Source organism: Sminthopsis crassicaudata, chromosome 1 (assembly GCF_048593235.1).
Source record: "Sminthopsis crassicaudata isolate SCR6 chromosome 1, ASM4859323v1, whole genome shotgun sequence".
NCBI classification, from domain to species: Eukaryota; Metazoa; Chordata; class Mammalia; order Dasyuromorphia; family Dasyuridae; genus Sminthopsis; species Sminthopsis crassicaudata.
In genome coordinates this window covers 11603978-11629400 of record NC_133617.1, presented here as the reverse complement: position 1 = coordinate 11629400, position 25423 = coordinate 11603978, and the positions used below count along the sequence as shown (strand labels likewise).

Genomic DNA, 25423 nt, shown 5'->3' with positions numbered 1-25423 from the left:
TCCCGCCCGGCCCCCGGCCTCCTGCCTCTGTGGGGGTCACCTTCCAGGCCGCCCTCCTCGGACCCCCGCGGGCGCCCCGGCCGTCCCCTTCCCCAGCTGCCAGGCGGGGGAGGGGAGGCCACTGACCGCCCGCCGTCCGTAGGTCCGTCCGGAGAGGCCATCCAGATCCATCACCAGACCCGCCAGAACATGGCCGAGCTGCAGGGCCGGGGCCAGCGGGACCCGACTCACTCGTCCGCGGAGCTGCTGGAGCTGGCCTACCACGAGGCCGCGGGGAGGTGAGGGTCGGGGGCCTTCCCGCCGCCGGGGCTCCCTGGCGGCCTCTGCTCGCGGAGGGCCGAGGAGGCCGCCCCGTGCCCGCCCACAGCCGCCCTTCGCTCCCCGCAGGCACCTCCCCTCCCGCCAGCCCGCGGACGGCGCGTCCTTCCTGAATTTCAGTGGGAACAACGAGTTTTCCGCCCGCCTGCTCGGCAACAGCGGCGCAGGTAAGTGGTCCGAGGGGCGCCGGGCGCGGCGGTCCGGGCAGAACCGGGATTCGGCGCCATCTGTGGCCGCCTGCAGCCCCGCGGTTACTGGTCTGGGGCACACGCGGCCCCCGGCGCCCCGACACTTGCTCCGCGCCAGAGGAGGCTGGGCCTGGGGCTTGGCCCCAGGGACCTTAGGGGCGGGGGGGGGGGCGGGGCGGGCGAGCATTTATTAAGCCCCTGCTGGGTGCCAGGCTGCCCTCGGCGCGCTCCCTACCTAAGGGAGAATGGGGGCTACAGGAGGGGATCCCCAGAGGGAGGCCATTGTGGGAACTGCAGAAGGCTCCGGGGGGCAGAGCGCCAGGGCCTGGAGAGCGGGAGGTGCCAGAGGCTGCAGTGGGAAGGGGTCGCGGTCTGTCCGGGCAAACGGCTTCTCCGGTCCTGGAGGTGATGGGCCGGTGGGGCTCACTGATGGAGTGGGAGGAGCAGTGAATTGTGGGAAGATCCCTTTGGTCCCAGAGCCTTCCCTCCCCCCAGCCCAGCCCTTGGCCAGGTCTGCACCAGGATTGGGGCAGGGCCTGAGGGGGCACGAGGCCAGAGTGAGCGAGTGCCCAGCACCGTCCTGGGGGAAGGTCAGGGAAGGGGCAGTGCAGGTGTGATGCCCGGGGGAAGAGGACTTGGAGAGGGACTGAGGTGAGCGGGAGAGCAGCGGGCGTCCTGCCAGGGGCCAGGTGCGGGCGAGGCGTGTGGCGCCAGGCTGCGGGGGCTCTGAGTCTCCGCCCACGGAAGCCGTGGGTTTCTCGGGGGCCGAGCCGGTCCTTGGTGGGCCCTAGATAGAGCGCGGCCGTCGGGGAGATGCTCGTGCAGCAGGCCCGAGGCGTCCAGACTAGGCTCTGAGGCAGCCATAGAGAGGGCACGGGGGTCACGGAGCCCTGGGTCCGGATCCTCCCTCGGGCACCGACCGTGTGACCCTTATTCTGGAAGGGAGAGCTCGGACACGCGGCCCCAGCTGCACGTGGGAGCCCCCAGCCACCTCTCGCTGCCCCCGAGCGGCTCCAGGGCCGCAGCTGGCAGGGTCTCCTCCTCCCTAGGAGCATCCCACCCTGAGGAAGCCACGGGCCGGTCACAGTGCCAGCAAGTCACGGGCTCTGCCCAGGGAGTCAGGGACAGCGGGCATTGCCACTGTGCCCGTGGGAGGAGGGGAAGCCCGGCCCGGGCGTTCTCGGGCTGTGCACGAGGCCCCGGAGAAGCCCCAGCGGTGGGGCGGTGACGGCGGCCGCGACTGGGCGGCTGGCCCCGGTTCTCAGTGGCAGCCAAACCCACCTCGTCCGAGGCAGGCAGCCGTCTGCCTCCGCCGGGGAGGCCAGCCTCCCACCCTGCCTGCCAGGCCGCCCCGCTCACCTCGCCCTCGTGATGGAAAAGAGGCGAGAGGGAACCGGACCGGGCGCGGGCAGCGCGTCACCGGCCGCGGCGCTTTCAGCCGCCCTTCCCAGTCCGGGAGCGTTTGTTACGTCCCGGTGTGCCGGGCACGGTGCCCGAGACCTGGGGGCGGCCACCAAAGGAGCTCTGGGCCCCGGGGGAAAGTGGCTCAGGAGGCGAGGGGTCTGAGAGATGGGCAGAGGCTCCCGGGCCGGCGAAGGCGGCGGGCGCGGCAGACTCGCTGAAAGCCGGGGGGCCCGGGGAAGGCAAAGGGGGGGGGGTCTGGGGCGAGACAGAGCATTGTGAGGCTGGCCGGCCCTCCCTCCTGGCCTTGGGGCAGCCCCCCTCCCCATGAACGTGGCGGGGTCCCCGGGAGGGTCCCCTTGTACTGCTGAGGCAGAGGGCTTCCCGGACTTGCCCAGGATCTCACGGCTGAGCGGCTGAGGCGGGATTTGAACTTGGCTCTTTGTGCTGCCGGCTCCTTGAGGCCTTTATCTGAGTCACGGGGACCCCCTTCGCCTTCCAGCCCCCGAGCCCCCCGGGAAGGGCCCCTCGGCCTACCAGCCTTCGGTCGGGTCTACGTGTGGCTGGGGGCAGATGGTTGGAGACTTGATGGCAAGGGGGCTTTGCCCTTTGTGTGCCGCGGGCGGGGCCGTGGGGTGGAGCTGAGCGCACCCCAGCATTAGCCGCCCCCCACGATTTCTGTGCGGCCCCCTTCCCTTTGACCAACCACCAGACCCAGAAGAGAGCGCGCTTCGCCCCCATTGGACACCAGGTGGCAGCAGAGACCAGACAGCTGCCCTTAAAGGGCCCGGATGGAGGGTCTGGGACGGAACAAGGGGGGCGCGGGCGAAGGGAAGGCTGCGTTTTTCTGCATTGGCCCCTGGCTTGAGGGGCCCGGGGTCACGGGGAGCTTTCCAGAAGGCCCACGTCCCCCTTCGGAGAGCGGGCGGACGGCACGGACGTCCCTGGGCCAAGTAAGGAGCCTCTGGCTTCCCGGCCCGGCAGCGCCAAGAGGGCCGCCATCAGCCTGGGCCCCCCGGCCCCTTCTCGGCCAGAGGGGCCACGTGCGGCCCTCGCTCCGCCCTCAGACCGGCAGACCCCGCCTCCTCCGCCATGGAGCCGGGGCCGTGTTCGGGGGTCTCCGGTGGAGGACCGAGGCTCTGGGCCGCTCCATTACGTCACTGAGACAAAGGTGCGGGGGACAGTCCCGGCCGCGCACTCTGCGCTTTTGCGATGAGAAAATCGGGGCGAGAGAAGGAAGGCGCACGGCGCCTGAAGCAGGACTCGAACTCGGGCCTTCCTCACGGCAGGGCTCACAGCCCAATGTTGGGCTGGACTGGGGAGACCTGAGTCCGGTCTGATTTGCTACACTCGGGAGGCCTCGGTTTACTCACCTGTGAAATGGAGCTGACAAGAGCGCCCGCCTGCAGGACTGGCAGGGACCCTGGCACACGCCGCTCTCTGCGGGCCCCTCGTGATTTGCTGTCATTCTGTTCCACCGCCCGGCTGCCAGTAGATGGCGGGCATGGCCTGGCACACGCGGCTCCGGGAGAGCCCGGCCGGCCCGAGCGGGGCAGGTCCAACGAGGCAGCTTCGCGTCGCCGTTGCCCGGGAAACACTTGTCTGGGGAAAGCCTGGGTTGTGGTGATGGGCACACGGCAGGCGCTGGGGTCGGCTCCGCGTCCAGGGCTAAGTAGAGGGGGCGGCGGCGGTGCCCTCCTCCTGGGGGTGGGTGTGGTGGGAGAGCATCTCGGTGTGACCTGAGGGGGTCTCCACGGCCCCGGGGAGAAGGGCTCCCATGTTTGGTGGGTGTCTGGTGGTCCGGGAATCGCGCCCCCTGGCGGCTTTGTGTCTCTGAGCAGGAAGACCTGGGAGGAAGCTCCGGCCTCTTCCCCTGCTGCCCGTGGCTCGTCCCGCCCCGTCACGTTGCGTCCCAGACCAGTCGGACAGGGCAGCCGGGAGCCCCTCGGGGACTGCTGTCCCCGCTCGCGGCGCCCCCCGGCCCGCGGCGTCTTCCCTGCGGCGGGCTCTCCGGTTCTGTATTTGGCCCCTCGGGGGCTTCCTGGTGTGGGAACTCCCTCCGCCGGCCTCGCTCCCTTAGACGATAAGTCCCAGGGAGGCCGGACGAGGCGACCTGCGCAGGGCCACGGGCCCGTGGTGTCGGAGGCCACATTGGAAGCCCCTTGTGGGCGTTCTCTGGTGGGGCAGCGAGCAGTGTCCCTGGTCAGTGCCCCTGGTCAGTGCTCCTGCTCAGTGCTCCTGGTTGGTGCTCCCGGTCAGTGCTCCTGCTCAGTGCTCCTGGTCAGTGCTCCCGGTCAGTGCCCCTGGTCAGTACTCCTGGTCAGTACTCCTGCTCAGTGCTCCCGGTCAGTGCCCCTGCTCAGTGGTCCCGGTCGGTGCCCCTGCTCAGTGGTCCCGGTCGGTGCCCCTGGTCAGTGCTCCCGGTCAGTGCTCCTGCTCGATGCCCCTGGTTGGTGCTCCTGCTCGGTGCCCCTGGTCAGTGTCCCCGGTCAGTGGTCCCGGTCGGTGCCCCTGGTCAGTGCCCCCCAGTCATTGCTCCTGCTCAGTGCTTCTGGTCAGTGCCCCTGCTCAGTGCTCCCGGTCAGTGCTCCCGGTCGGTGCTCCCAGTCAGTGCTCCTGCTCGATGCCCCTGGTCGGTGCTCCTGCTCAGTGCCCCTGGTCTGTGCTCCCGGTCGGTGCTCCTGCTCGGTGCCCCTGGTCGGTGCTCTTGCTCAGTGCCCCTGGTTAGTGCTCCCGGTCGGTGCTCCGGTCAGTGCTCCTGCTCGGTGCCCCTGGTCAGTGCTCCCGGTCGGGGCTCCCGGTCAGTGCTCCTGCTCGATGCCCCTGGTCGGTGCTCCTGCTCAGTGCCCCTGGTCAGTGCTCCCGGTCGGTGCTCCTGCTCGGTGCCCCTGGTCGGTGCTCTTGCTCAGTGCCTCTGGTTAGTGCTCCCAGTCGGTGCTCCCGGTCAGTGCTCCTGCTCGATGCCCCTGGTCGGTGCTCCTGCTCAGTGCCCCTGGTTAGTGCTCCCAGTCGGTGCTCCCGGTCAGTGCTCCTGCTCGATGCCCCTGGTCGGTGCTCCTGCTCAGTGCCCCTGGTTAGTGCTCCCGGTCGGTGCTCCCGGTCAGTGCTCCTGCTCGGTGCCCCTGGTCGGTGCTCCTGCTCAGTCCCTCCGGTCGGTGCTCCCGGTCAGTGCCCCCGGTGTGCCAGGGCCGGGCCACAGAGAGAGCAGACTCGCGTCTGGGGGGGGGGGGGGGCGGTGCACCTCACAGACTTGTGTCTCGTGGCCTTGAAGCCTGGCCTCCCTGTGTGGGGCAGGGCCAGGGGCTCGGGGGCATCACATGGGTCAAGGCTCTCTCCATCTTTCTGCAGGATCCAGGAGCCAGAACAAGGATTCCCTGGAAGACAGCGTGTCCGCCTCTGCAGATCCAAGTAAGGGGAGCGGCCGGTCAGAGAGGCGGGGGTGGGGGGGGGAGGCCGCGGCCCAGAGGGGCAGCGGGGCAGGGAGGGCGGAGCTTAGGGAGCCGGCTCGGGCTCTGTTGGGAGGAGGAATGGGGGAGGGAGACCTGCCTCCATCTGAGCCCGGGTGCCAGCTTTGGGTCCCAGCTTCAGACCGTAGGGAGAGGGCGGTCCCTGAGCCGGGTTTTGAGGAGAGGGAGGCCGGACGTTGGAGCCTGGGCCGTCCCCCCGGCACAGGAGGAGCCGAGAGGCCTCTGTTGGGGGGGGGGGAGGGGGGTCCCTCCCTGTAGCCAGGCTCACCCTGCCCAAGCCGGGACCAGGGCCGGCCGTGCTTGAAGTGGCTCTGGAGGTGCTAGAAACGGGGGGGGGGGGCACCCGGACCGGGCTAGACCGAGTTTGCCTTCGTCCCCCTCAGCACCGTGGTCAGCGCTAGGCTAAGGACGCAGCCTCGGGACGCGGGGAGCCTCAGAAAACATTTTTAGAGCGTTTCATTTCTTCTGAAACAGCCCAAAAGCTGCCCCACTGTGCGCAGAGCGCGCCCGAGTGCTGGGGGGGGCAGAGCCCGGCCGAGCCCTCGGCCCTCGGGAGCTTTCAGTGAAGCTAAGGGGACCGAGCGGAGGCTCTGGGGCTGAGGGAAGGACCCGGCCTCGGGGAAGGACGTTGTGGGGAAGGTTGTGACCGCGGGCAGTGCCCGGCTCCCGGTCCTCGGGCCTAGAATAGTCTGGCTCTGTCCCCTCCCCCGGGAGTGACGGAGGGGAGCCGAGGCCTCGGGGCAAGGGGCTCTTGGGAAGGCTCACGCCGCTCTCGGGGTTGCCCGAGCGGGGCCGGCGGGATGTAGGGCCAGGCCTGGGATGGCCAAGCCCAGGCTTTTTCGGCGAGGCCCCCGCCGGCCTCCCCGGGGGGCCGCGACGGCGCCCGATAGTCACAGCCGCCCCGGCTCTTCGGTGGCGGGCACAGCCTTGGCCCCCGTCCCCGTGGGCCTCCCAGCAGCTGTGGGGGTGGGTGAGAGACTGTTCCCATGGTCCCGATGGGCAGACGTCCTGAGGCGTGAGGGCGCGCTCCCCCGGTCAGGGGCAGCTTTCGGGGGGCCTCTCGGGGGCTGGTGGTCTCTGCTGCGAGGGGCAGTCTGGGGGCGCAGGTTGGCAAGGGCGCTAACCACGGGGCTCGCCCCCGAACGGCCGCCCACAGCGTGGCCCTTTCCCGGCCCCTTCTTTGGAGTCTCCCCCTCCCGGTCAGCGGTGGTCCAGGAGGGGGGGCCCTCCCCTCCCCGCCCCCTTCCCCTTTCGGGTCTGTCGCTTGGGCGGCCGCCTCCGCAGTCGCTCCCGTTCACGCTCTGTCCGCTGCTCCGTCCAGAATCCGGCCGAGCTTCCCTCCCGCCCCGCGCGGCCTGCCCGCTCTGCTCCGCGCGTTCGCCGCCGGCCCGGCGACTCGGCAGCTTGTAGCCGACGTGATTGTAAGGACTAGCTGAGCTCCCACTGCATGATGGGGCTGGATCCGCATGTGCGCTGCCCTGGTTAACCAGTTCTGTGTCTCTCTCTCTCCCCTTTTTCCTCCTTGGCGACCCGACCCTCTCTCGCTCCGCTCCTCGTCTCCGTCCTCTCCCTGCGTCCCCGACGTTCCTCGTGGGGGACGCCCGCGCCCTCGGTCCCCGCGGCAGCTCTGACACTGTCTGCTCCCCCCGTAGTGCCAGGCTTCTGTTGCACGGTCGGAGTGGACTGGAAGTCTCTCACTACTCCGGCCTGCCTGCCCCTCACCACCGACTACTTCCCCGACCGCCAGGGCCTGCAGAACGACTACACCGAGGGCTGCTACGATCTGCTCCCGGAGGCCGACATGGACAGGTGAGCGCGGCCCTGGCGCCCGGGCTCCCCTCCGCGTCCGGCACCGGCGGCCACGGTTACCCAGCGCGCCCTCGCCTGCCCTAGGGTCCGCCGCTCCCGGGCCCCGAGGGGCAGCTTCCCTGGCGGCTCGCGTGGGTGCCGGGCTCCGCGCCGGTTTCCTCTTCGGGGCCGACGTGAGGTCCTGACACGAGCCCTCGTGTCCTCGGCAAGCTTGGAGAGGGAGCGGCTACACCCGCCCCCTCCCCGCGGCCCGGAGGCTGGGACCCCCCCAGCAGCGATTGCCCGTGGCCCGGCGTGGCCGACGTGCCGCTCCTCCTGGCTGGCCCAGGACCTTTCCGGGGCCGGGTTCCCTTAAGGCCCGAATTCTGGAGCAGTCAGGACGCCTGACCCGGGGGGCGCGGGCCGTGTGGCAGCCCTGCAGAGCCTGGAGCCGAGCACTGGCGGGGAGCCTCCCTCCAAACCCTCCATCCGGCCCTTTCCGTCCGGGCTCTTCTCCGTCCAGAGCCCCCGCAGTGGAGCGCCGGGCCCGGGGTCGGGAACGCCGAGGCCTCAGACACTTCGGAGCTTGGGCCCGTCGGGCAGGTCGTGAGCCACCGTCTACCTCAGTTTTCTCAGCTGTAAAATGGGTTCATGGCTGCAGCTGCCCGGAAGGGCGATATTTGGGAAGCGCCGAGCGCGCCTTTGAGCGCTCCCCCCACGTGTCCTTGAGACCCCGTTTGGGCGGCTTGTGCAGCCCGGTCATCCTGTGCTTTTTCCCCAAGAAAAATTGAGTTTTCCGGTAGAAACACCATCGGTCCCATCCAAAGGCAGTGTGATGAATTCCACTGATCCTCCGGGAAGGATTTAGGCCCCGCCTTCCCCGCCGCGGGCTCCTGGGGGGCCGCCCCGCCGCCCTCGTGACGCGGCCGTGTCTTTGCAGGAGGGACGAGGAGGGCGTGCAGATGACCGCCCAGCAGGTCTTCGAGGAGTTCATCTGCCAGCGTCTCATGCAGGGCTACCAGATCATCGTGCAGCCCAAGCCGCAGAAAGCCAACCCCGCCGTGGCCCCTCCCCTGAGCAGCAGCCCGCTCTACAGCCGCGGTGAGCAGCTGCCCCTCCCCCGGCCGGGGCCCTCGTTCCCCTGTCCCTCTGTCCGTCCCTCGTTCCTCTGTCCCTCCGTCTGTCTCTCGTTCCTCTGTCCCTCTGTCCGTCCCTCGTTCCCCTGTCCCTCTGTCTGTCTCTCGTTCCCCTGTCCCTCTGTCCGTCCCTCGTTCCCCCGTCCCTCTGTCCGTCCCTCGTTCCCCTGTCCCTCTGTCTGTCCCTCGTTCCCCTGTCCCTGTGTCCGTCCCTCGTTCCTCTGTCCCTCTGTCTCTCGTTCCCCTGTCCCTCTGTCTGTCCCTCGTTCCCCTGTCCCTCTGTCCGTCCCTCGTTCCTCTGTCCCTCTGTCCCTCGGTCCCCCGTCCCTCTGTCTCTCGTTCCCCTGTCCCTCTGTCTGTCTCTCATTCCCCCGTCCCTCTGCCTGTCTCTCGTTCCCCTGTCCCTCTGTCTGTCTCTCATTCCCCCGTCCCTCTGTCTGTCTCTCATTCCCCGTCCCTCTGCCTGTCTCTCATTCCCCTGTTCCTCTGTCCGTCCCTCGTTCCCCTGTCCCTCTGTCTGTCCCTCGTTCCCCTGTCCCTGTGTCCGTCCCTCGTTCCCCTGTCCCTCTGTCTGTCTCTCATTCCCCGTCCCTCTGTCTGTCTCTCATTCCCCGTCCCTCTGCCTGTCTCTCATTCCCCTGTTCCTCTGTCCGTCCCTCGTTCCCCTGTCCCTCTGTCTGTCCCTCGTTCCCCTGTCCCTGTGTCCGTCCCTCGTTCCCCTGTCCCTCTGTCTGTCCCTCGTTCCCCTGTCCCTCTGTCCGTCCCTCGTTCCTCTGTCCCTCTGTCCCTCGGTCCCCCGTCCCTCTGTCTCTCGTTCCCCCGTCCCTCTGTCTGTCCCTCGTTCCCCTGTCCCTCTGTCTGTCCCTCGTTCCCCTGTCCCTCTGTCTCTCGTTCCCCTGTCCCTCTGTCTGTCCCTCGTTCCCCTGTCCCTCTGTCCGTCCCTCGTTCCTCTGTCCCTCTGTCCCTCGGTCCCCCGTCCCTCTGTCTCTCGTTCCCCCGTCCCTCTGTCTGTCCCTCGTTCCCCTGTCCCTCTGTCTGTCCCTCGTTCCTCTGTCCCTCTGTCCCTCGGTCCCCCGTCCCTCTGTCTCTCGTTCCCCTGTCCCTCTGTCTGTCTCTCATTCCCCCGTCCCTCTGCCTGTCCCTCGTTCCCCTGTCCCTCTGTCCGTCCCTCGTTCCTCTGTCCCTCTGTCCCTCGGTCCCCCGTCCCTCTGTCTCTCGTTCCCCTGTCCCTCTGTCTGTCTCTCATTCCCCCGTCCCTCTGTCTGTCTCTCGTTCCCCCGTCCCTCTGTCTGTCTCTCATTCCCCCGTCCCTCTGTCTGTCTCTCGTTCCCCTGTCCCTCTGTCTGTCCCTCGTTCCCCTGTCCCTCTGTCTGTCCCTCGTTCCTCTGTCCCTCTGTCCCTCGGTCCCCCGTCCCTCTGTCTCTCGTTCCCCCGTCCCTCTGTCTGTCCCTCGTTCCCCTGTCCCTCTGTCTGTCCCTCGTTCCCCTGTCCCTCTGTCCGTCCCTCGTTCCTCTGTCCCTCTGTCCCTCGGTCCCCCGTCCCTCTGTCTCTCGTTCCCCCGTCCCTCTGTCTGTCCCTCGTTCCTCTGTCCCTCTGTCCCTCGGTCCCCCGTCCCTCTGTCTCTCGTTCCCCTGTCCCTCTGTCTGTCTCTCATTCCCCCGTCCCTCTGCCTGTCCCTCGTTCCCCTGTCCCTCTGTCCGTCCCTCGTTCCTCTGTCCCTCTGTCCCTCGGTCCCCCGTCCCTCTGTCTCTCGTTCCCCTGTCCCTCTGTCTGTCTCTCATTCCCCCGTCCCTCTGCCTGTCCCTCGTTCCCCTGTCCCTGTGTCCGTCCCTCGTTCCTCTGTCCCTCTGTCTCTCGTTCCCCTGTCCCTCTGTCTGTCTCTCATTCCCCTGTCCCTCTGTCTGTCTCTCATTCCCCCGTCCCTCTGCCTGTCTCTCATTCCCCTGTCCCTCTGTCTGTCTCTCATTCCCCTGTCCCTCTGCCTGTCTCTCATTCCCCTGTCCCTCTGTCTGTCTCTCATTCCCCCATCCCTCTGCCTGTCTCTCATTCCCCTGTCCCTCTGTCTGTCTCTCATTCCCCCGTCCCTCTGCCTGTCTCTCATTCCCCTGTCCCTCTGCCTGTCTCTCATTCCCCTGTCCCTCTGCCTGTCTCTCATTCCCCTGTCCCTCTGCCTGTCTCTCATTCCCCTGTCCCTCTGCCTGTCTCTCATTCCCCTGTCCCTCTGTCTGTCTCTCATTCCCCTGTCCCTCTGTCTGTCTCTCATTCCCCTGTCCCTCTGTCTGTCTCTCATTCCCCCGTCCCTCTGCCTGTCTCTCATTCCCCTGTCCCTCTGTCTGTCTCTCATTCCCCCGTCCCTCTGCCTGTCTCTCATTCCCCTGTCCCTCTGCCTGTCTCTCATTCCCCTGTCCCTCTGCCTGTCTCTCATTCCCCTGTCCCTCTGTCTGTCTCTCGTTCCCCTGTCCCTTCTGTCTGTCTCTCGTTCCCCCGTCCCTCTGTCTGTCTCTCATTCCCCCGTCCCTCTGTCTGTCTCTCGTTCCCCCGTCCCTCTGTCTGTCTCTCATTCCCCCGTCCCTCTGCCTGTCCCTCGTTCCCCTGTCCCTCTGTCTGTCTCTCATTCCCCCGTCCCTCTGTCTGTCTCTCGTTCCCCCGTCCCTCTGTCTGTCTCTCGTTCCCCCGTCCCTCTGTCTGTCTCTCATTCCCCCGTCCCTCTGTCTGTCTCTCGTTCCCCCGTCCCTCTGCCTGTCTCTCATTCCCCTGTCCCTCTGTCTGTCTCTCATTCCCCCGTCCCTCTGCCTGTCTCTCATTCCCCTGTCCCTCTGCCTGTCTCTCATTCCCCTGTCCCTCTGCCTGTCTCTCATTCCCCTGTCCCTCTGTCTGTCTCTCGTTCCCCTGTCCCTCTGTCTGTCTCTCGTTCCCCCGTCCCTCTGTCTGTCTCTCATTCCCCCGTCCCTCTGTCTGTCTCTCGTTCCCCCGTCCCTCTGTCTGTCTCTCATTCCCCCGTCCCTCTGCCTGTCCTCCTCGTTCCCCTGTCCCTCTGTCTGTCTCTCATTCCCCCGTCCCTCTGTCTGTCTCTCGTTCCCCCGTCCCTCTGTCTGTCTCTCGTTCCCCCGTCCCTCTGTCTGTCTCTCATTCCCCCGTCCCTCTGTCTGTCTCTCGTTCCCCCGTCCCTCTGCCTGTCTCTCATTCCCCTGTCCCTCTGTCTGTCTCTCGTTCCCCTGTCCCTCTGTCTGTCTCTCATTCCCCCGTCCCTCTGCCTGTCTCTCATTCCCCTGTCCCTCTGTCTGTCTCTCGTTCCCCTGTCCCTCTGTCTGTCTCTCATTCCCCCGTCCCTCTGTCTGTCCCTCGTTCCCCTGTCCCTCCGTCTGTCTCTCGTTCCCCTGTCCCTCCGTCTGTCTCTCGTTCCCCTGTCCCTCTGTCTGTCTCTCGTTCCCCTGTCCCTCTGTCTGTCCCTCGTTCCCCTGTCCCTCTGTCTGTCTCTCATTCCCCCGTCCCTCTGCCTGTCTCTCATTCCCCTGTCCCTCTGTCTGTCTCTCGTTCCCCTGTCCCTCTGTCTGTCTCTCATTCCCCCGTCCCTCTGTCTGTCCCTCGTTCCCCTGTCCCTCCGTCTGTCTCTCATTCCCCTGTCCCTCCGTCTGTCTCTCGTTCCCCTGTCCCTCTGCCTGTCTCTCATTCCCCTGTCCCTCTGTCTGTCTCTCATTCCCCCGTCCCTCTGTCTGTCTCTCGTTCCCCCGTCCCTCTGTCTGTCTCTCATTCTCCTGTCCCTCTGTCTGTCTCTCATTCCCCTGTCCCTCTGTCTGTCTCTCGTTCCCCTGTCCCTCTGTCTGTCCCTCGTTCCCCTGTCCCTCTGTCTGTCTCTCGTTCCCCTGTCCCTCTGTCTCTGCCCCTTCTCTGTTGAGCATTTTTTCTCGTTTCCCTCCACCTTCCTTATGGGAACCGGACCCCCCAGAGACCCTTCAGCGCTGTCAGCTCCCTGGGGGCAGGGACGTCCCGGTCCTGGCCTGGGGCCTTCGCCTCTCTGAGGAAGTCTCGGCCTGAGCACGGCCTGCTGGGAGCCCGGAGGAAGGACTCTGAGAGGGCCCGGTTGCGGTCATTAGGTGTGGCTGGGAGGTCACGCTTTGAACCTTGGCCCCTGACCTGGGCATTCACAAAGCCAGAGCCTCCCCTGTCCTTAGCCGCATGGTCGGGCGTGGGCCGGCCCGCCACTTCCTCCGGCCGAGCCCCCCCTTTCCCTGCGTGCTCCCCGCAGACGGGGGCAGAGGCGGGGGGCTCATCGGGCCCCTTGCAGGGTCCGGGAAGCCGAGGGCTGGGGAAGGGCTGACGTCTGCCCGGCCCCGGCCAGGGCGCAGCAGAGCCAGAGCTCAGGGGTCTCTTCCCAGATCCGGGCCCCCTGCACACGCCCGGGGGTCCCTGGTGTCTCTGAGCCTCTGGGCCCGGCCTCCAGGAGCTGCCTCTCTGCGGGGAGGAGGGGGGTCCCCACAGACGGGTGCGCTGTGAACGAGGGGCCTGGGGGCGTCAGGAAAGGCCTCCCGTCATGCCCCGGCGCCGCCCCGACATTGGCCTTTCCCGTTGCGCTTTGGGGGCCTCAGCGCCCCCGTCCCGTGGCCGGCTCTTGTCTCTGCCCCACCCTGGCCGGGAGAGCCGGGGCCCGGGCCAGGGCGGCCTCCCCCTTTGTCTGCAGGCCCGAGGTCCCCGGGTCCCCGGGAGCTCCTGATCTCCTTGTGCTTCCAGGGCTCGTGTCCCGGAACCGGCCCGAGGAGGAGGACCAGTACTGGCTGAGCATGGGCCGCACCTTCCACAAGGTGGCGCTCAAGGACAAAATCATCACCGTGACCCGGTACCTGCCCAAGTGAGTGGCCGAGGGCCGCGGAACATGGGGCGTCACACGCGTCCAGGGCCAGGGTCACCCCGCCAGGCTCCGGCCGCCGGAGGAGCCGTGGTAGTGGGCGGGTTTGGCCCGGCCAGGGCGGGGGCGGCCCTGCTGACGGCCGCCGGTTCTCAGGTATCCCTACGAGTCGGCCCAGATCAACTACACCTACAGCCTGTGCCCCTCGCACTCGGACTCGGAGTTCGTCTGCTGCTGGGTGGAGTTCTCCCACGAGCGCCTGGAGGAGTACAAGTGGAACTACCTGGATCAGTACATCTGCTCGGCGGGCTCCGAAGACTTCAGGTGAGCTCGGGGCCGCGGCTCCGGCTCAGGCGGGGGGGGGGGGGGGGGGGGGGGGGGGGGGGGGGGGGCGCGTGGTCAGCTGTCGTGTGCCGGCCGTGTGGCCGAGCTGTGGGTTTTTCGTTTCTATCCTGGCTCGGTGGTGGTGAGGGAGCCCGGCGCAGGCCCGGGAAGGGGGGATGAAGCTCGCCTTTGCCTCGGCTGCTCGGCGCCCGCAGGAAGCTTTAATAGAGATAGCAAGCGCCTCTTCCCCTCCCCCTCCCTTTCCCCCTCAGGGGGACTCCTCGCCAGCCATGTGCCCTCCTGACCGGTCCGGGCGGGGGCGTCGTCACCCTTGGCCGGCCCCCCCCCACCCCCCCCCGTGTCTGTGAGATTGCGCCCCTCGTGCAGCCATTTTTCCCCGAGATCTTCCCAGTGCAGGGAATCCCGTGGGGCCCCGTGCTCAGCCCCGCGGAGGCCCCCCTCCCCCCTGTGTGGAGCCTTTGCCTCCCGGCGGCTCCCGGGCTCCTGGGCCCGTTTGTCGGCCCGGCCGGGGGCGGGGCTGGGGAGCGCGCCCGTCTCAGCCCCGGCCCTCTGCTCTCCCGGTGCCCAGCCTGATCGAGTCGCTGAAGTTCTGGAGGACGCGCTTCCTGCTGCTCCCGGCCTGCGTCACGGCCACCAAGCGCATCACGGAGGGCGAGCCGCACTGCGACATCTACGGGGACAAGCCGCGCTCCGACGAGGAGGAGTGGCAGCTCCTGGACGGCTTCATCCGCTTCATGGAGGGCTTGAACCGCATCCGCCGCCGCCACCGCTCGGACCGCATGATCCGCGTGAGTCGGGCCTCCCCGCCCCCGTCGCCGATCCCGGGCGCCTCCCCTGGCACTGGCCGCGGCCCCCGCCTTGCCTGGGGGGTCGGGGGGAGGAGGGCGGGTGCCTCGGGTCAGTGGGACCGCCGGACCGAGAGAAGGGGCGGGGGAGGCAGGGAGGTGGGGGGAGAAGAGAAAGGGGACAAAGAAAGGAGAGAGGGAGAAAGAGAGAAAGAGGGAGGGGAGGAGAGAGAGTGAGGAGAAATCCCCCTCCCCAGTGCTTCGGGGGGGACGCGGCTTTCCTCACTAGGCGGGCGGACAGAACCGTGCTCCCGGGGCAGACTTGGGGTCGTTCTTCCCAGAGAGTCTGGGGGGGCGGGCGCCCAGGGGCCCCTCCCTGCTAATATCGCCTTCCCCTTCTCTCCAGAAAGGGGCCGCCATGAAGGGCTTGCAGATGGCCGGCCCCCTCCCCGCCCACTCCCTGGAGCCCGCAGGCCCCCCGGTGGGGAAGAAGGGGACGTCCGCTCTGTCGGCTTTGCTGGAGATGGAGGCCAGTCAGAAGTGAGTGCCGGGGCCGCGGGGCCGCGGAGAGGGGCTGCTCTGGCCGCGGGGACGGCCTCTCGGGCCATTTGTCCGGGGCCGGCTTCTCCTCAGAACGGGCTCCAGCTTCCTTTGCTGCCCATTTTGTCCCCTCGGAACAATCACACACCCCCAGGGCTGCTGTACCAAATAGGCGCCCCCGGGCCTGGGCCAGATCCCTGGGTTACAGATGAAGAAAGGGGCTTTCGTGTGCTGAGGGGACTGGGCCGGGCTCCCGACCAGCTGGCCGAGCTTCTAACCAGAGCTTGGGCTTCAGCCCCCGTGACCCCCCCCTCCCCCCGGGAGCTTGGATGGGCTCCGCGCCGTGGGCTGTTCCAGAACTCCCTTGGCCAGACCTCGGTGGGGGCGGGGCTGCCTCGGGGTTTGGGATCGGGCGTCAGGAAGGCGGTGAGTGGTACCGGCCGCTGATGGTGAGTGTCGGGAGCGCGCTCCCGCCGCCAGACAGAGGGGTGCCGGCGCCCCGGAAGGGAGGGCGGCTGCTGCCGTGCGCGGGGCGCGCCGGGGTCTGCCGTCTCTGCGGAGGGGGGACCGGGCGCCTCCGCTTCCGTGTAAAGGGCTGATGCTGCCGCTCCTCTTCTGCCTCAGAGGCTGGAGGGAGGGAGAGATGGGGCCGAGCGGCCGGGGGGGATGAGCCAGGCCGGGCTTGAGCGAGGCGGCGAAGTAGGCCCAGAATTGAAAGAGAGTGGGGGTGGGGAGGCCCCATGCTGGGGGCCCGAGGCTGCCAAGGCTCTGCCAGCAGCCCGGGCGGCGGCGGGTTCCCGGTGCCGGGAAGGCTTCGAGCAGAGGCTGGAACGAGGGCCGGGCCGGCCTCCTCAGGACCCGCACGGCTGAGGCTGGAGGGGCTTGGGGCCCACGGGGACGGGTCACGTCCGCACAGAATGGCCCCGTCGTGGGGACGTCCTACAGGAAGCCACCCCCGTCGCCCGCTCCCCCTGAGGAGTGGGTACTTAGTGCCTGGGAGTATGGAGTCTGAAAGTGGGAGGGAGTCTCGGCGGCCATCCTGTCTGACACACCCGTGATGGAAACCCAGGAGAGCATGGCTCGGAGACCCGGGCTCCTGTCGGAACGGCTCTCGTCCTCGGGATACCTTCCTGACGGCAAGCCGAAGCCGGCCCCTTCGCAGGCCTCCCCTGGTCCTGGTTCTGCCTTTTGGGCCAAGCAGAACAAGCCCCTGTCCTTCCTCCCTGGCTCAGCCCTCCGTGTGCTCCAGAACTTTTATTTCTGGGGCGACGAACCCTAACTTCACGTTATTTGAAGGAGGAAGGAAACAGCTCTTGGAAAAAATCATGGCCTTTGCTCTCGTCATCATCAGTCCCCCAAAGGCAGTTGCGAATCTACAGTACCAGCTGCTGAGTGCACTCTGAGCCGCGAGGAGCACTCCCACCACAGCCTGCTGGCTAACGACCGCAGAAAGCGCCTTTGGCAGACCTCGTGTCCGTGCAGCCATGTAATCGGCTGCACGTGGAGAATGCGCCTCCGGATTTCCTGTTTGTTGGCGTTCGGGGCTCCAGGAGAACTAGGGGACTCCCAGGAGACTGCTGCACGTGACGCCTATGGTGGCGTGGGTCCCCCGGGCATGTTATAAGATCTCGGGATTCTCTGAAGGTTCTAGCGGCTGAGAACCCTCTGCTTGGGGATGTCACTGAGCCCTAAAACGGGAGGTGGGCACCCTCAGAGGTGTTCGGGGGATGCCCCGCAGAGGGTGACACTTTGTACCCATCGCGCCACGTCCCGATTCATCCCGGAGCCTTCCTCGCCAGGTCCGTGATTACTCGGGAGCCTCTCGTCCCCAGAGGGAAGCCAAAGGAGGAATGCTGGGTGTCCGGAGTCCGGCCTGCCCTGTGAGGACGTGGTCTTACGCAGAACCTGGGGATGGACCGCCCAGCTGGGCCCGGAAGTGAAGCAGAAGTGGGAGCAGGGGGAGCACTGGCTTCTTCCTCCCTAAAAGGCCAGTCCCCTCTGGGGCTTCTCCTTGGCCGGGGGTCAGGGCTGAAGAAGGAAAGGAGGGGCTCACTTTCTGGATAACGATGGAGGCCCAGAACGCCGGCGTGGGGAAAGCCACCGGAGAGAGCAGCCCGCCCGGGCTCCTTCCCAGGGCCTCAGGACCCTCAGGACCGAGCTTTTGTTCAGGCGGGCAATTGCTGTCGACATTTACTTTAGGGGAAATGGACACCGATAAACTGTTCAATTATGTTTAAAGTCATTTAAAAGTAATCAACCCGTTCCATGTGACCAGAACGGCTTCCAAAGAGCTCACGAGAAGTGCGTGTTTTCTGTGGTTCGGGGCGGTTTCTTTACGGGGAGGCAGTCGGATTCTCCCCCGGCTTCTGCTCCGTCTGGGCCGAGGCTGTTGCTTTGGGTGAAACACTGGAGGAAGTCTGGCCCTGCCCCCGGCTGCCGTTGGCACGGGAGTGCTCAGAGAGCGGCACCATTTAGGCTGAAACAGTTCGGCCCCGGGGGTCTCGGGGGTCTGAGGACCGCGCTTTGAGACCCGGAGCAGCTTGGGCGGCCGCCTGTGGGGGAGCGCAAGCACAAGAGGCCCCGGAGTGGGGGACGCAGGCGGCTCAGTCTGTTTGTGGAGGGTCCACCGGCGCTGAACCCGAGAATGGCGTCTGGAAGGCTGAGATAATGAGGAGGAGCTGAACTAGAAGGAAGGGGCCGTTCTCAGGCTCGTGCGCAGGGACGGACCCTCGGAGGAGGAGCAGCCACGGCCGGGACCGCGTGGAACGGGTTATGAGTCTGCAGAGGCAGGAGGAGGGGCCGGCCACGAGGAAGGGAGATGGCTGCGGGCCGGAGCCCGGGGCCGGGCTGCAGAGAGGGAAAGACCGGCCTGGCCAGAGCGCGGCTCCTTTGTAGTCCGGGCACTCGGTGGAAGCTCAGAGTGGACAAGGAGGGCAGGAGCAGAGGGGCGGACCTGGAGGCCGGTCGCCTGGGATTGTGGGAAGGTCACTGCCTTCGCAGTGAGAGGCCCGGCTGCCCGTCCTGGCCGGCCATCCTGCCGCCCGTCCAATTGAACAGTTATACCTGGAGCGTTCCAAGGTCCCTTCTGGCCCCGGTCTGCGATCTCCTGCGCGTGAGAGGGTCAGATTACCCGGACTCCGACCTTCTCTCCAGCCCGACTCTGCTGGCCTCTGAATCTGGACCTCAGATGGGCAGCAAAGCCGTGGCCAAAGTCGGGCTGCCCGTGGGGAAGGCGAGGGTGACCCAGGTGGGTGGGAGAGCCCACGGGCACAGCCGGTCGCGAGGCTGTGATGCAGGCCAGGATGGCAGAGCTCCTGCCCCCATCTTGGGGTCCTTGTGCCCAGGGCGGCCAGCCCTGACTGGCAGCGAGCCTGCTCCAGCCGCCCAACCCTTCCCGGTGCTTCGGGCTCTTCTTGCCCTTTGAAGCCTGGCAGAACACGTCTTGTTCCATGCAGCCACTGTTTAAATGGGGACTGAGAGAAAGAAGATCCAGGGGCAGCTTTAGGGAGGAGGAAGAGGAAAAGCTGCAGCGCATTTAGTGACACGTTCTGGTTTGCAACATGCTCCAGAAATATTTTCTGATTGATGCTCACGGCATATGTGCTACTAATTATTCCCAACTTACGGGTGAGGAAACGGAGGCAGACAAAGCTAGGGTGACTTGTGACACGTCTAAGGCTGGATTTGAATTCAGGCCCGGGGCTCGTCCACCTTCTCGGCTGCCGTCTCCGGGGTGGGGTCCTCGTGTGGCCTGGCTCCACCGGAGGTGGAGGGGGCTCCTGGGGGTGGGGGAGCTTTATTTCTATTTTATGATGAGTCGGACCTCGCACTGTCCCCAGAAGCCTCTGCCCGACAAGTCTGGGAGAGGCCGTGGAGATGTGATGCACTTGGGGCCGGCCCGGAGCCTCCTCTTTCTGCACCTGGAGAAGGCGGAGCAGCCGTTGGCGGGGGTTGCCCTCTGCGTGGGGGGAGGGGGTGGGCGTCCACGGCCAGCTCTGGCCTTGAAGGCCATGTGGGCGGTTCCCTCCGGCTCCCAGGTATCTCCCAGGTAAAGCTCCTTGGGCCCTGCTTCCCGGGGCAGTGTGGGAAAGTGCTTGTCCAGAAGTGGAGTCCGGGGGGCCCCTGCGCTGTGGGCGGAGGAAGCCGGGGGGACCCTGAGCCTGGAGCAGAGTCCCCTGTACCAGGGACACTCAGTAACCAGCAGCTTCTTCGCTGGGGGGTGACGGCCCCCGGGGCCTCCGTCCCCTCAGATGTGGTCAGGACTTCTCCAGGGGCTGATGCTTGGGCGGCCCGGGGGAAGGAGATACTCGGTGGTTAGCCAGCCCCTGGCACAGGGGTCGGAGGTCAGGGGGCGAGGAGGAGCAGCTGGGAGTCGGGGCCTTAGCCCAGACTCCTGCCCCCTGCCCAGCCTTGGACTCCCTCCCACCGTGGGCAGTGCCAGCATGGCAGCCACAGACTCGCAGCTGGAGCTGGCTGGGGAGGCTCCTCAGGGCAGCCACGGGACGTGTGGGGGGCCTGGGAGGTACTGGAGTCCTCCTGTCCAGGGCCATCAGAAAGAGGCGCGCCGGGCGGGACGTGACCTGAGCCAGATCTTCCATTCTAGGAGAGGCCTTTCATGCATGACTTTATTTATTCATTTGTTTGTTTTATTTATTTTTTCCCCCTGAGGCTGGGGTTAAGTGACTTGCCCAGGGTCACACAGCCAGGAAGTGTTAAGTGTCTGAGACCAGATTTGAACTCCGGTCCTCCTGACTTCAGGGCTGGTGCTCTGTCCACTGCGCCCCCTGGCTGCACCTGCATGACTTTATTTAACAAACATTTATTAGGCTCTTGCTGGATATGGTGGTGGGGGATGTACCGACAAAAATGTACGCTACTGCCCCTCAAGCAGCTGATGATATAAGTGAGGAGAATGGGGGGAAAGAAAGGCTTCCAGGCTTTGCAAGGGGGGATGGGGACGGAAGAGAGCGCCAAGGTTTGCAAGGTGACGGCTCGTTTGCTGAACAACTTGTGGCAACCCTGCGAGCTAAACGCTCTTCACAGAAATGGAGGCTTAGCAGAAGGCTCGGGGGCCCCTGGCCAGACAGCAGCAGGGGCCAGGTTTCTCCTGCCTCCAAGTCAGAGCGTGAGGGAGCACGGACCGGGAGGAGGCAGGGCCAGAGGGAGCACGGACCGGGAGGAGGCAGGGCCAGAGGGAGCACGGACCAGGAGGAGGCAGGGCCAGAGGGAGCACGGACCGGGAGGAGGCAGGGCCAGAGGGAGCACGGACCGGGAGGAGGCAGGGCCAGAGGGAGCACGGACCGGGAGGAGGCAGGACCAGAGGGAGCACGGACCGGAGGAGGCAGGGCCAGAGGGAGCACAGACCGGAGGAGGCAGGGCCAGAGGAAGCACAGACCCGGAGGAGGCAGGGCCAGAGGGAGCACGGACTGGGAGGAGGCAGTCGGGGCTCGATCCGCTGGCTCAGCGCGTCTCAGGGCTGTTCTTCCCCCCTTAGGTGTTTGGGAGAGCAGCAAGCTAGCCTGCATGCCGGCAAGGGCCCTGCTCATCCAGCAGAGAACAGCGGCGTGGCTCTGACGCCCACCTACCTGGACAGCCCTCGTAAGGTGAGCAAGGGCTGGCGCTGCCCCCCCCCACGACCCCTCCCACTCCTGTGGGCCTTTCCTCCCAGAGCGTGGCACTAACCCTCCCCCGCTGGCTGGTTGAGGTCCCTGCTCTGAGTGGCTGCTGCCCGGAGCCTCTCCTGCCCCTCCCGTCCTAGAGGACGCCATTTTTATCTTCACGAAAGACGCCTCGACTTTGATCATGAGAGTTTAAAAAATTGACGACTAAAGGCTATTTTAGAAAAGCAAAACCTTCTGGAAGTGAGCCGTGGGATACCACGCGAGCTGGCGCTAGCACGGCCCCGGGCACAGGCCTCCGCCCGCAGACCGGGGCTCCCCCAGCCCCTTGCCCTTCCTCCTTTGTTCCGTCTCTTCTCAGCTGAGGGAGGAGGGGACTCGGGGAGTCAGACCTTTATGGGGGCATCAGGAAAACAATTCGTTTCTGGAGCCGGAGGCGCGTCGTCGGCGCTCTCAGGTGCCCCAACAGATCCCGCTTCTCCCGATCTCGTCGGCCCGTCCCACGTGACTCATGCACGTCACCTCCGCGTCCCAACCCAGACCGCCCTCGGAGACAACTGACCAGTGACCACTGACCGCTCGTGGCTCATTCTCGCCCTTCTTGTGGCTCATCGGGAGCCACGTTAAGCGCTCTCCTCACACTGAGCTGGCCGGAGCCATCCGCTTTGGCGCGGTGACGAGCCCCGTCCGAGGCCCAGGGGCACGCGGGTGGCAGCGGGTGGCGGCGGGCCTGAGCGCCTTGTCCGGATGCCCACGGGGCCCATCTTCATTAGCCTCGTCGGCAGCCTCTGGGAGGCGGCCCAGCTTCAGCCCCCGCCAGCGTGGCAGCCGCCGGGGCGTTAGAGGGGGCAGGAGTGCACCCGTTCTCAGGAGATGGGGCTGCCTGCGTCTCGTTGGCTCCTTAAGAAACCTTGGCAAAGTAGAGTTGGTTCAGGAGGGGGGCGGGGGCCTGGGACGAGGGGCCGGTTCTTGGCCAATGGGGGAGGTGTTCAGGTGACGAAGGAGCCAGTGAGAGAGTGCCCAGGTGTCCCGGCAAAGCCACCTCAACCTCGGACACTGCGCCAGGGGGAGGTGGCAGATGCACCGGGCGCCTTCTCATCAGTTTCCTTGAAAGGTCCCAGAGAATGGGCGAGCGCTGATGGCGGGGAGAGCTTTCCTAGAGAAGGGAAGGGAGCGGCCTGCGAGCGGCGCGGGGCGGGGCCTCGGGATAACCGCGGTCGGCCTGGCTGCGTGGTTTGGGGTGTTCCTGGCACAGATGCTGGCGGGCTTGGCTCCTCCAGCTCCTTTTACAGAGGAGGAAACAGACAAGCCGGGTGAAGGGGGGAGAGTCTGAGGCTGGATCTGAACTTCTGACACCGCGACGGCCCCAGGTGTGCGCCACAGTGCCCCCAACCTGCTGGGAAATGGGCGCGTGAAGGGGAGCACCCGAGCCCGCCAGACCCCGGCTCCTTGTCGGGCAGGTCCCTCCCTGCAGACAGAGAAGCGCTGGGTAGGCTTGCCCCGGATGTGGGCGCCGTGCCGTGCTGGCTCAGCCCCAGAGCCAGGAGCGGGCAGCCCCTCCTCAGTGGCCCGATGTTGGATCAGCCAGAGGCGGGAGCCCCAGGAGTGGCCCATCACCACATTTCTGGGGGCGTACGAGCGGGAGGTCCGGAGGACGCTAAGCTGGGATGGGGGCTGGGCTCCCAGCAGTTTGCCTCCAGCCTGAGATGGGGGAGACATGCCTGAAGTAGCTCTGGGGGGCCGGCGCGAGGCAGCGGCGGGGTGGGGCTGCTCCCTCCTCAGGGCCCCGAGAAGGCCGCGCTCACTTCGGAGCTTCAGCTCAGGGATGTCACTTATGGAGCATGCAGAGAGCCCGACGTGGAGCATCTTGGGAAGAAGCTGGGCCGGCGAGGGGTGTGACCGGGACCGCCGGGGAGAGGTCGCCAACAGCGCCATCTGGGCCCCCGCCTGGAGAGGGGACGGCTCGCTTTGTTCTGTGAGCGGGTGGGGTGCAGCCGGGTCTGCGGAGCTCCCTTCCGACCCGGATGTTCTGTGGTTCCGGGCTTTTTCTGGGACATTGAAACCCACGGACTTAGGACCCGGGCCGGGCTCCCCCAGCCTGTAGTCTGCTCCTCGGGGACAGGCGGGGCGGGTGTCTGGGGCCATGGTGGGGGGGCGATGATGGCCGGGTGGCCCAGTGAGCAGAACCTTGGAAACCTGCATCACACTTCCAAGCTGGGGGACCCCGGGCCAGACGGGCCTTCTCCATTTCCCTCAGTTTCCTCATCTGTAAAAGGGACCCCCCTGCCCGGGTTATCATGAGCTCCAAAGGAGGCTCCCTGGGTCAGGTGCTTGGCATACCTTCAAGTGCCACAAACACGGTTAGGGACTGGGCCTGGGGACCGGCTTGCAGCTTTCTCCCAGGACCCGGGCCATTGGCGCTGTGACCTCCGAGATCCCTTTTGGCCCAGATCTGTGGCTGGGGGCGGCCCTCCGTGATGCAAGGGGCCACTGTCACCCAGCCTGTTTGATTGGACGGTTAACTTTAGGCTGCTGGGGAACTTGGTGCAACTGTCCATCAGTCCGTGTTTATTTCACACCGACTTCTGGTGATGAGCACTTATTAAGCACCTGCTCTGTGCCATGGATGAGCATTTATTAAGCACCTACTCTGTGCCATGGATGAGCATTTATTAAGCACCTGCTCTGTGCCATGGATGAGCATTTATTAAGCACCTGCTCTGTGCCAGGTAATGGCAGGGAAAAAGACAAAAGGTAGATCTCTACTCTTACCTTGTTGAATCATTCCAGTCTTATCTGACTTTCTGTGAACCCATTTCTTGACAGAGGTGCTGGAATGATTGGCCATTTCCTTCTCCAGTTCATTTGACAGATGAGGAAACTAAGGCACACAGGGTGAAGTGACTTGTCTAGGGTCACACAACTTAGAGTGTCTGAAGCTGGACTTGCCCTCGGGTCTTCTCCAGGGCTGGCACTTAAGCTCCTGGGCCACTTAGCCGCTCTCCCCGTTCCTGAGAAGCCTGTCTTTTATTGGGAAAATCGGATGTCCCCAATGTCCTAGTGCCTGTTAAGCTCTAGGAGGGAGCTGGCGGGATGACCAGGGCTGGCAGAGCCTCTTGGCCAGTCCCCTCCCAGCAGATGAGGAGTGCAGACCAGGATGCCAGGGGCAGAGTTGGGGCTTGAACCCGGCCCTTTGGAATCAGGGGAGGTGGGACTAGAAAACCACGAGGTGTTCACAAAGGCCTCCAGAGAAACCTCCTGGCCTTCCTGCCTCCTCTGTGCCCTGATCCCTGAGGAAGAGAAATGACTTGGGCAGTGCAGCCTCTTGGGCATCGTGGCCCCTTGGGACTGGCCTGAGGAAGGCAGCTCAGACAAGAGAGTGCTGGCTGGAGCCTGGGAGGCGGATTCGAACCCAGCCCCAGAACCTTGGGCCCTTTCCACGGGCCTCCTTTTCCCCTTTTGTAAAATGAAGGGCTTGGACTCCCTGGTCTTTGTGCTCTGGAAGGATCCAGGCGTTCTCTGTGGAGGGAGGAGGCTTCTGGGAAACGGTGGAGGGGGAGAAAGGGAGAAGACGTCAGCCAGACAGAAGGAGAGCCCAGAGGACGTGCCCTCGGACATGGGTCAGCGCGGGAACCTGAGTGCGAATCCCTGAGCCTCGGTTTCCCCTTCTCTCAATGTTAGCAGAGGCCTCCAAGGTGCTTCCAGCCCTCAGTCTCGGATTCTTCCCCAAGCAGCGGCCGGGCCTAGGCTCCTCACTTGGGGCACGATGGGCGGCCTCCCTGCCCAGAGTTCCGGCTGCCCTCTCGGCATCCCTGGTGCCTAACACACTACCCCGCTCACAGTAGGCGCTTCCTAACTGCCGGCTGCCGGGCCGATAATGTCGGGGGCTGTGCCCACTCTGTGCCAGGGGTCATCAGGCCACTCTCATCTGGAGAGCTGGAGAATGTCCTCCCTGCCGGGCCACGGCACTGCCCTCCCCCGTCGGCGGCCCCCCTGCCCCCCCTGCATCTGCAGAGAGGCCTCTGGTTGGTTCATTTGCTGTCCTGTTGTTCTCCCCTCCGTTTTTTCTCCTGCCTTGCCCCGGCCCCCGTGACCGTCTGCTGGTGCCCATTCACCTTCCTTCGCCTCCTCGATGCGACCTGGTGGCTCCTCTCCCTCTGCTGCCTCCAGGAAGGGGCCTTCTTTACGGAGTCCATCCGCAGCCCACGTCCGGCCTCCTCCGCCTTCTACCCCCAGGTCAGTCAAACCCCCGCTGCCTCCGTCAGCCACAGAGACCCGGCCATGGACTCGGGCGGCCCCGAGAGCCGGGGAGGAGGCCGCGGACCCCGCAGCGGCTCCTGTGCGGGGCCTCTCTGCCCATCTCCGGGCTGCTCGGGCCTCGGGCCTCGGCTGGGCTGGTCTCCAGTGCAGCCTCTTCCCTCAGAAGCTCCCCGGCCTTCACGTTCTTGCCTGATGGGTTCTGTTCTCGACCTGTTCTTGATCCTCTTGCAGTGCTCAGGGATGGAGGGGGAGGGGGAGGAAATGAGCATTTATTCAGTGCCTGCTGTGTGCTTAGCCGCTCAGCCGTATTGCCTCGGTTGTCCTTCTCGCACTCGTCCTGCCCGAGTTGCCCGCTCCTCCCTCCTGGCCACAGCCGGGCGGGATCCATGGGGGCCCTTGTGCCCTTTGGGATCCAAACGGTAATTTTTAGTCCAGCCGGTGGTTTGGGGGTTGGCGTATTGGGCCCAGAGTCAGGAGGATCCGAGTTCAAACACAGCCTCAGATGCGTCTTCCCCTGGTGACCGTGGATAAGCGCTTTGTCCGACTGCCTCAGTTTCCCCACGTTATCGTGGGGGCCTAACAGCGCCTCCCTCCCAGGGTTGCCGTGAGGCTGGCAGCACCCCCAAAGCGGTCTCCTCATCTGGGGGAGACTGGCAGTAAGCAGGGCCCCCCGCCGCTTTGGGGAAAGGAGACTCCGGCCGAGTGGCACTTGGGGTGACCTGATAGCCGGGAGA

General features: G+C 66.0%; 1 protein-coding gene across 8 annotated transcripts in view; it reads left to right on the top strand.

The window, feature by feature from the left end:
• Positions 1-25423, top strand: part of DEPDC5 (DEP domain containing 5, GATOR1 subcomplex subunit) — a 78657-nt gene that overhangs the window by 44112 nt on the left and 9122 nt on the right. For 6 of the 8 annotated variants that reach the window (XM_074293067.1, XM_074293021.1, XM_074293041.1 and 3 more), the window contains 11 exons: positions 143-278; positions 388-485; positions 5256-5315; positions 7000-7183; positions 8103-8263; positions 13027-13144; positions 13298-13465; positions 14055-14274; positions 14678-14811; positions 20306-20414; positions 24600-24665. In XM_074293067.1, the coding sequence (XP_074149168.1) occupies positions 143-278; positions 388-485; positions 5256-5315; positions 7000-7183; positions 8103-8263; positions 13027-13144; positions 13298-13465; positions 14055-14274; positions 14678-14811; positions 20306-20414; positions 24600-24665 (1454 nt within the window). The remainder of the gene's footprint in view (positions 1-142; positions 279-387; positions 486-5255; positions 5316-6999; positions 7184-8102; positions 8264-13026; positions 13145-13297; positions 13466-14054; positions 14275-14677; positions 14812-20305; positions 20415-24599; positions 24666-25423) is intronic. The other 2 variants (XM_074293052.1, XM_074293060.1) reach the window with 2 other exon arrangements.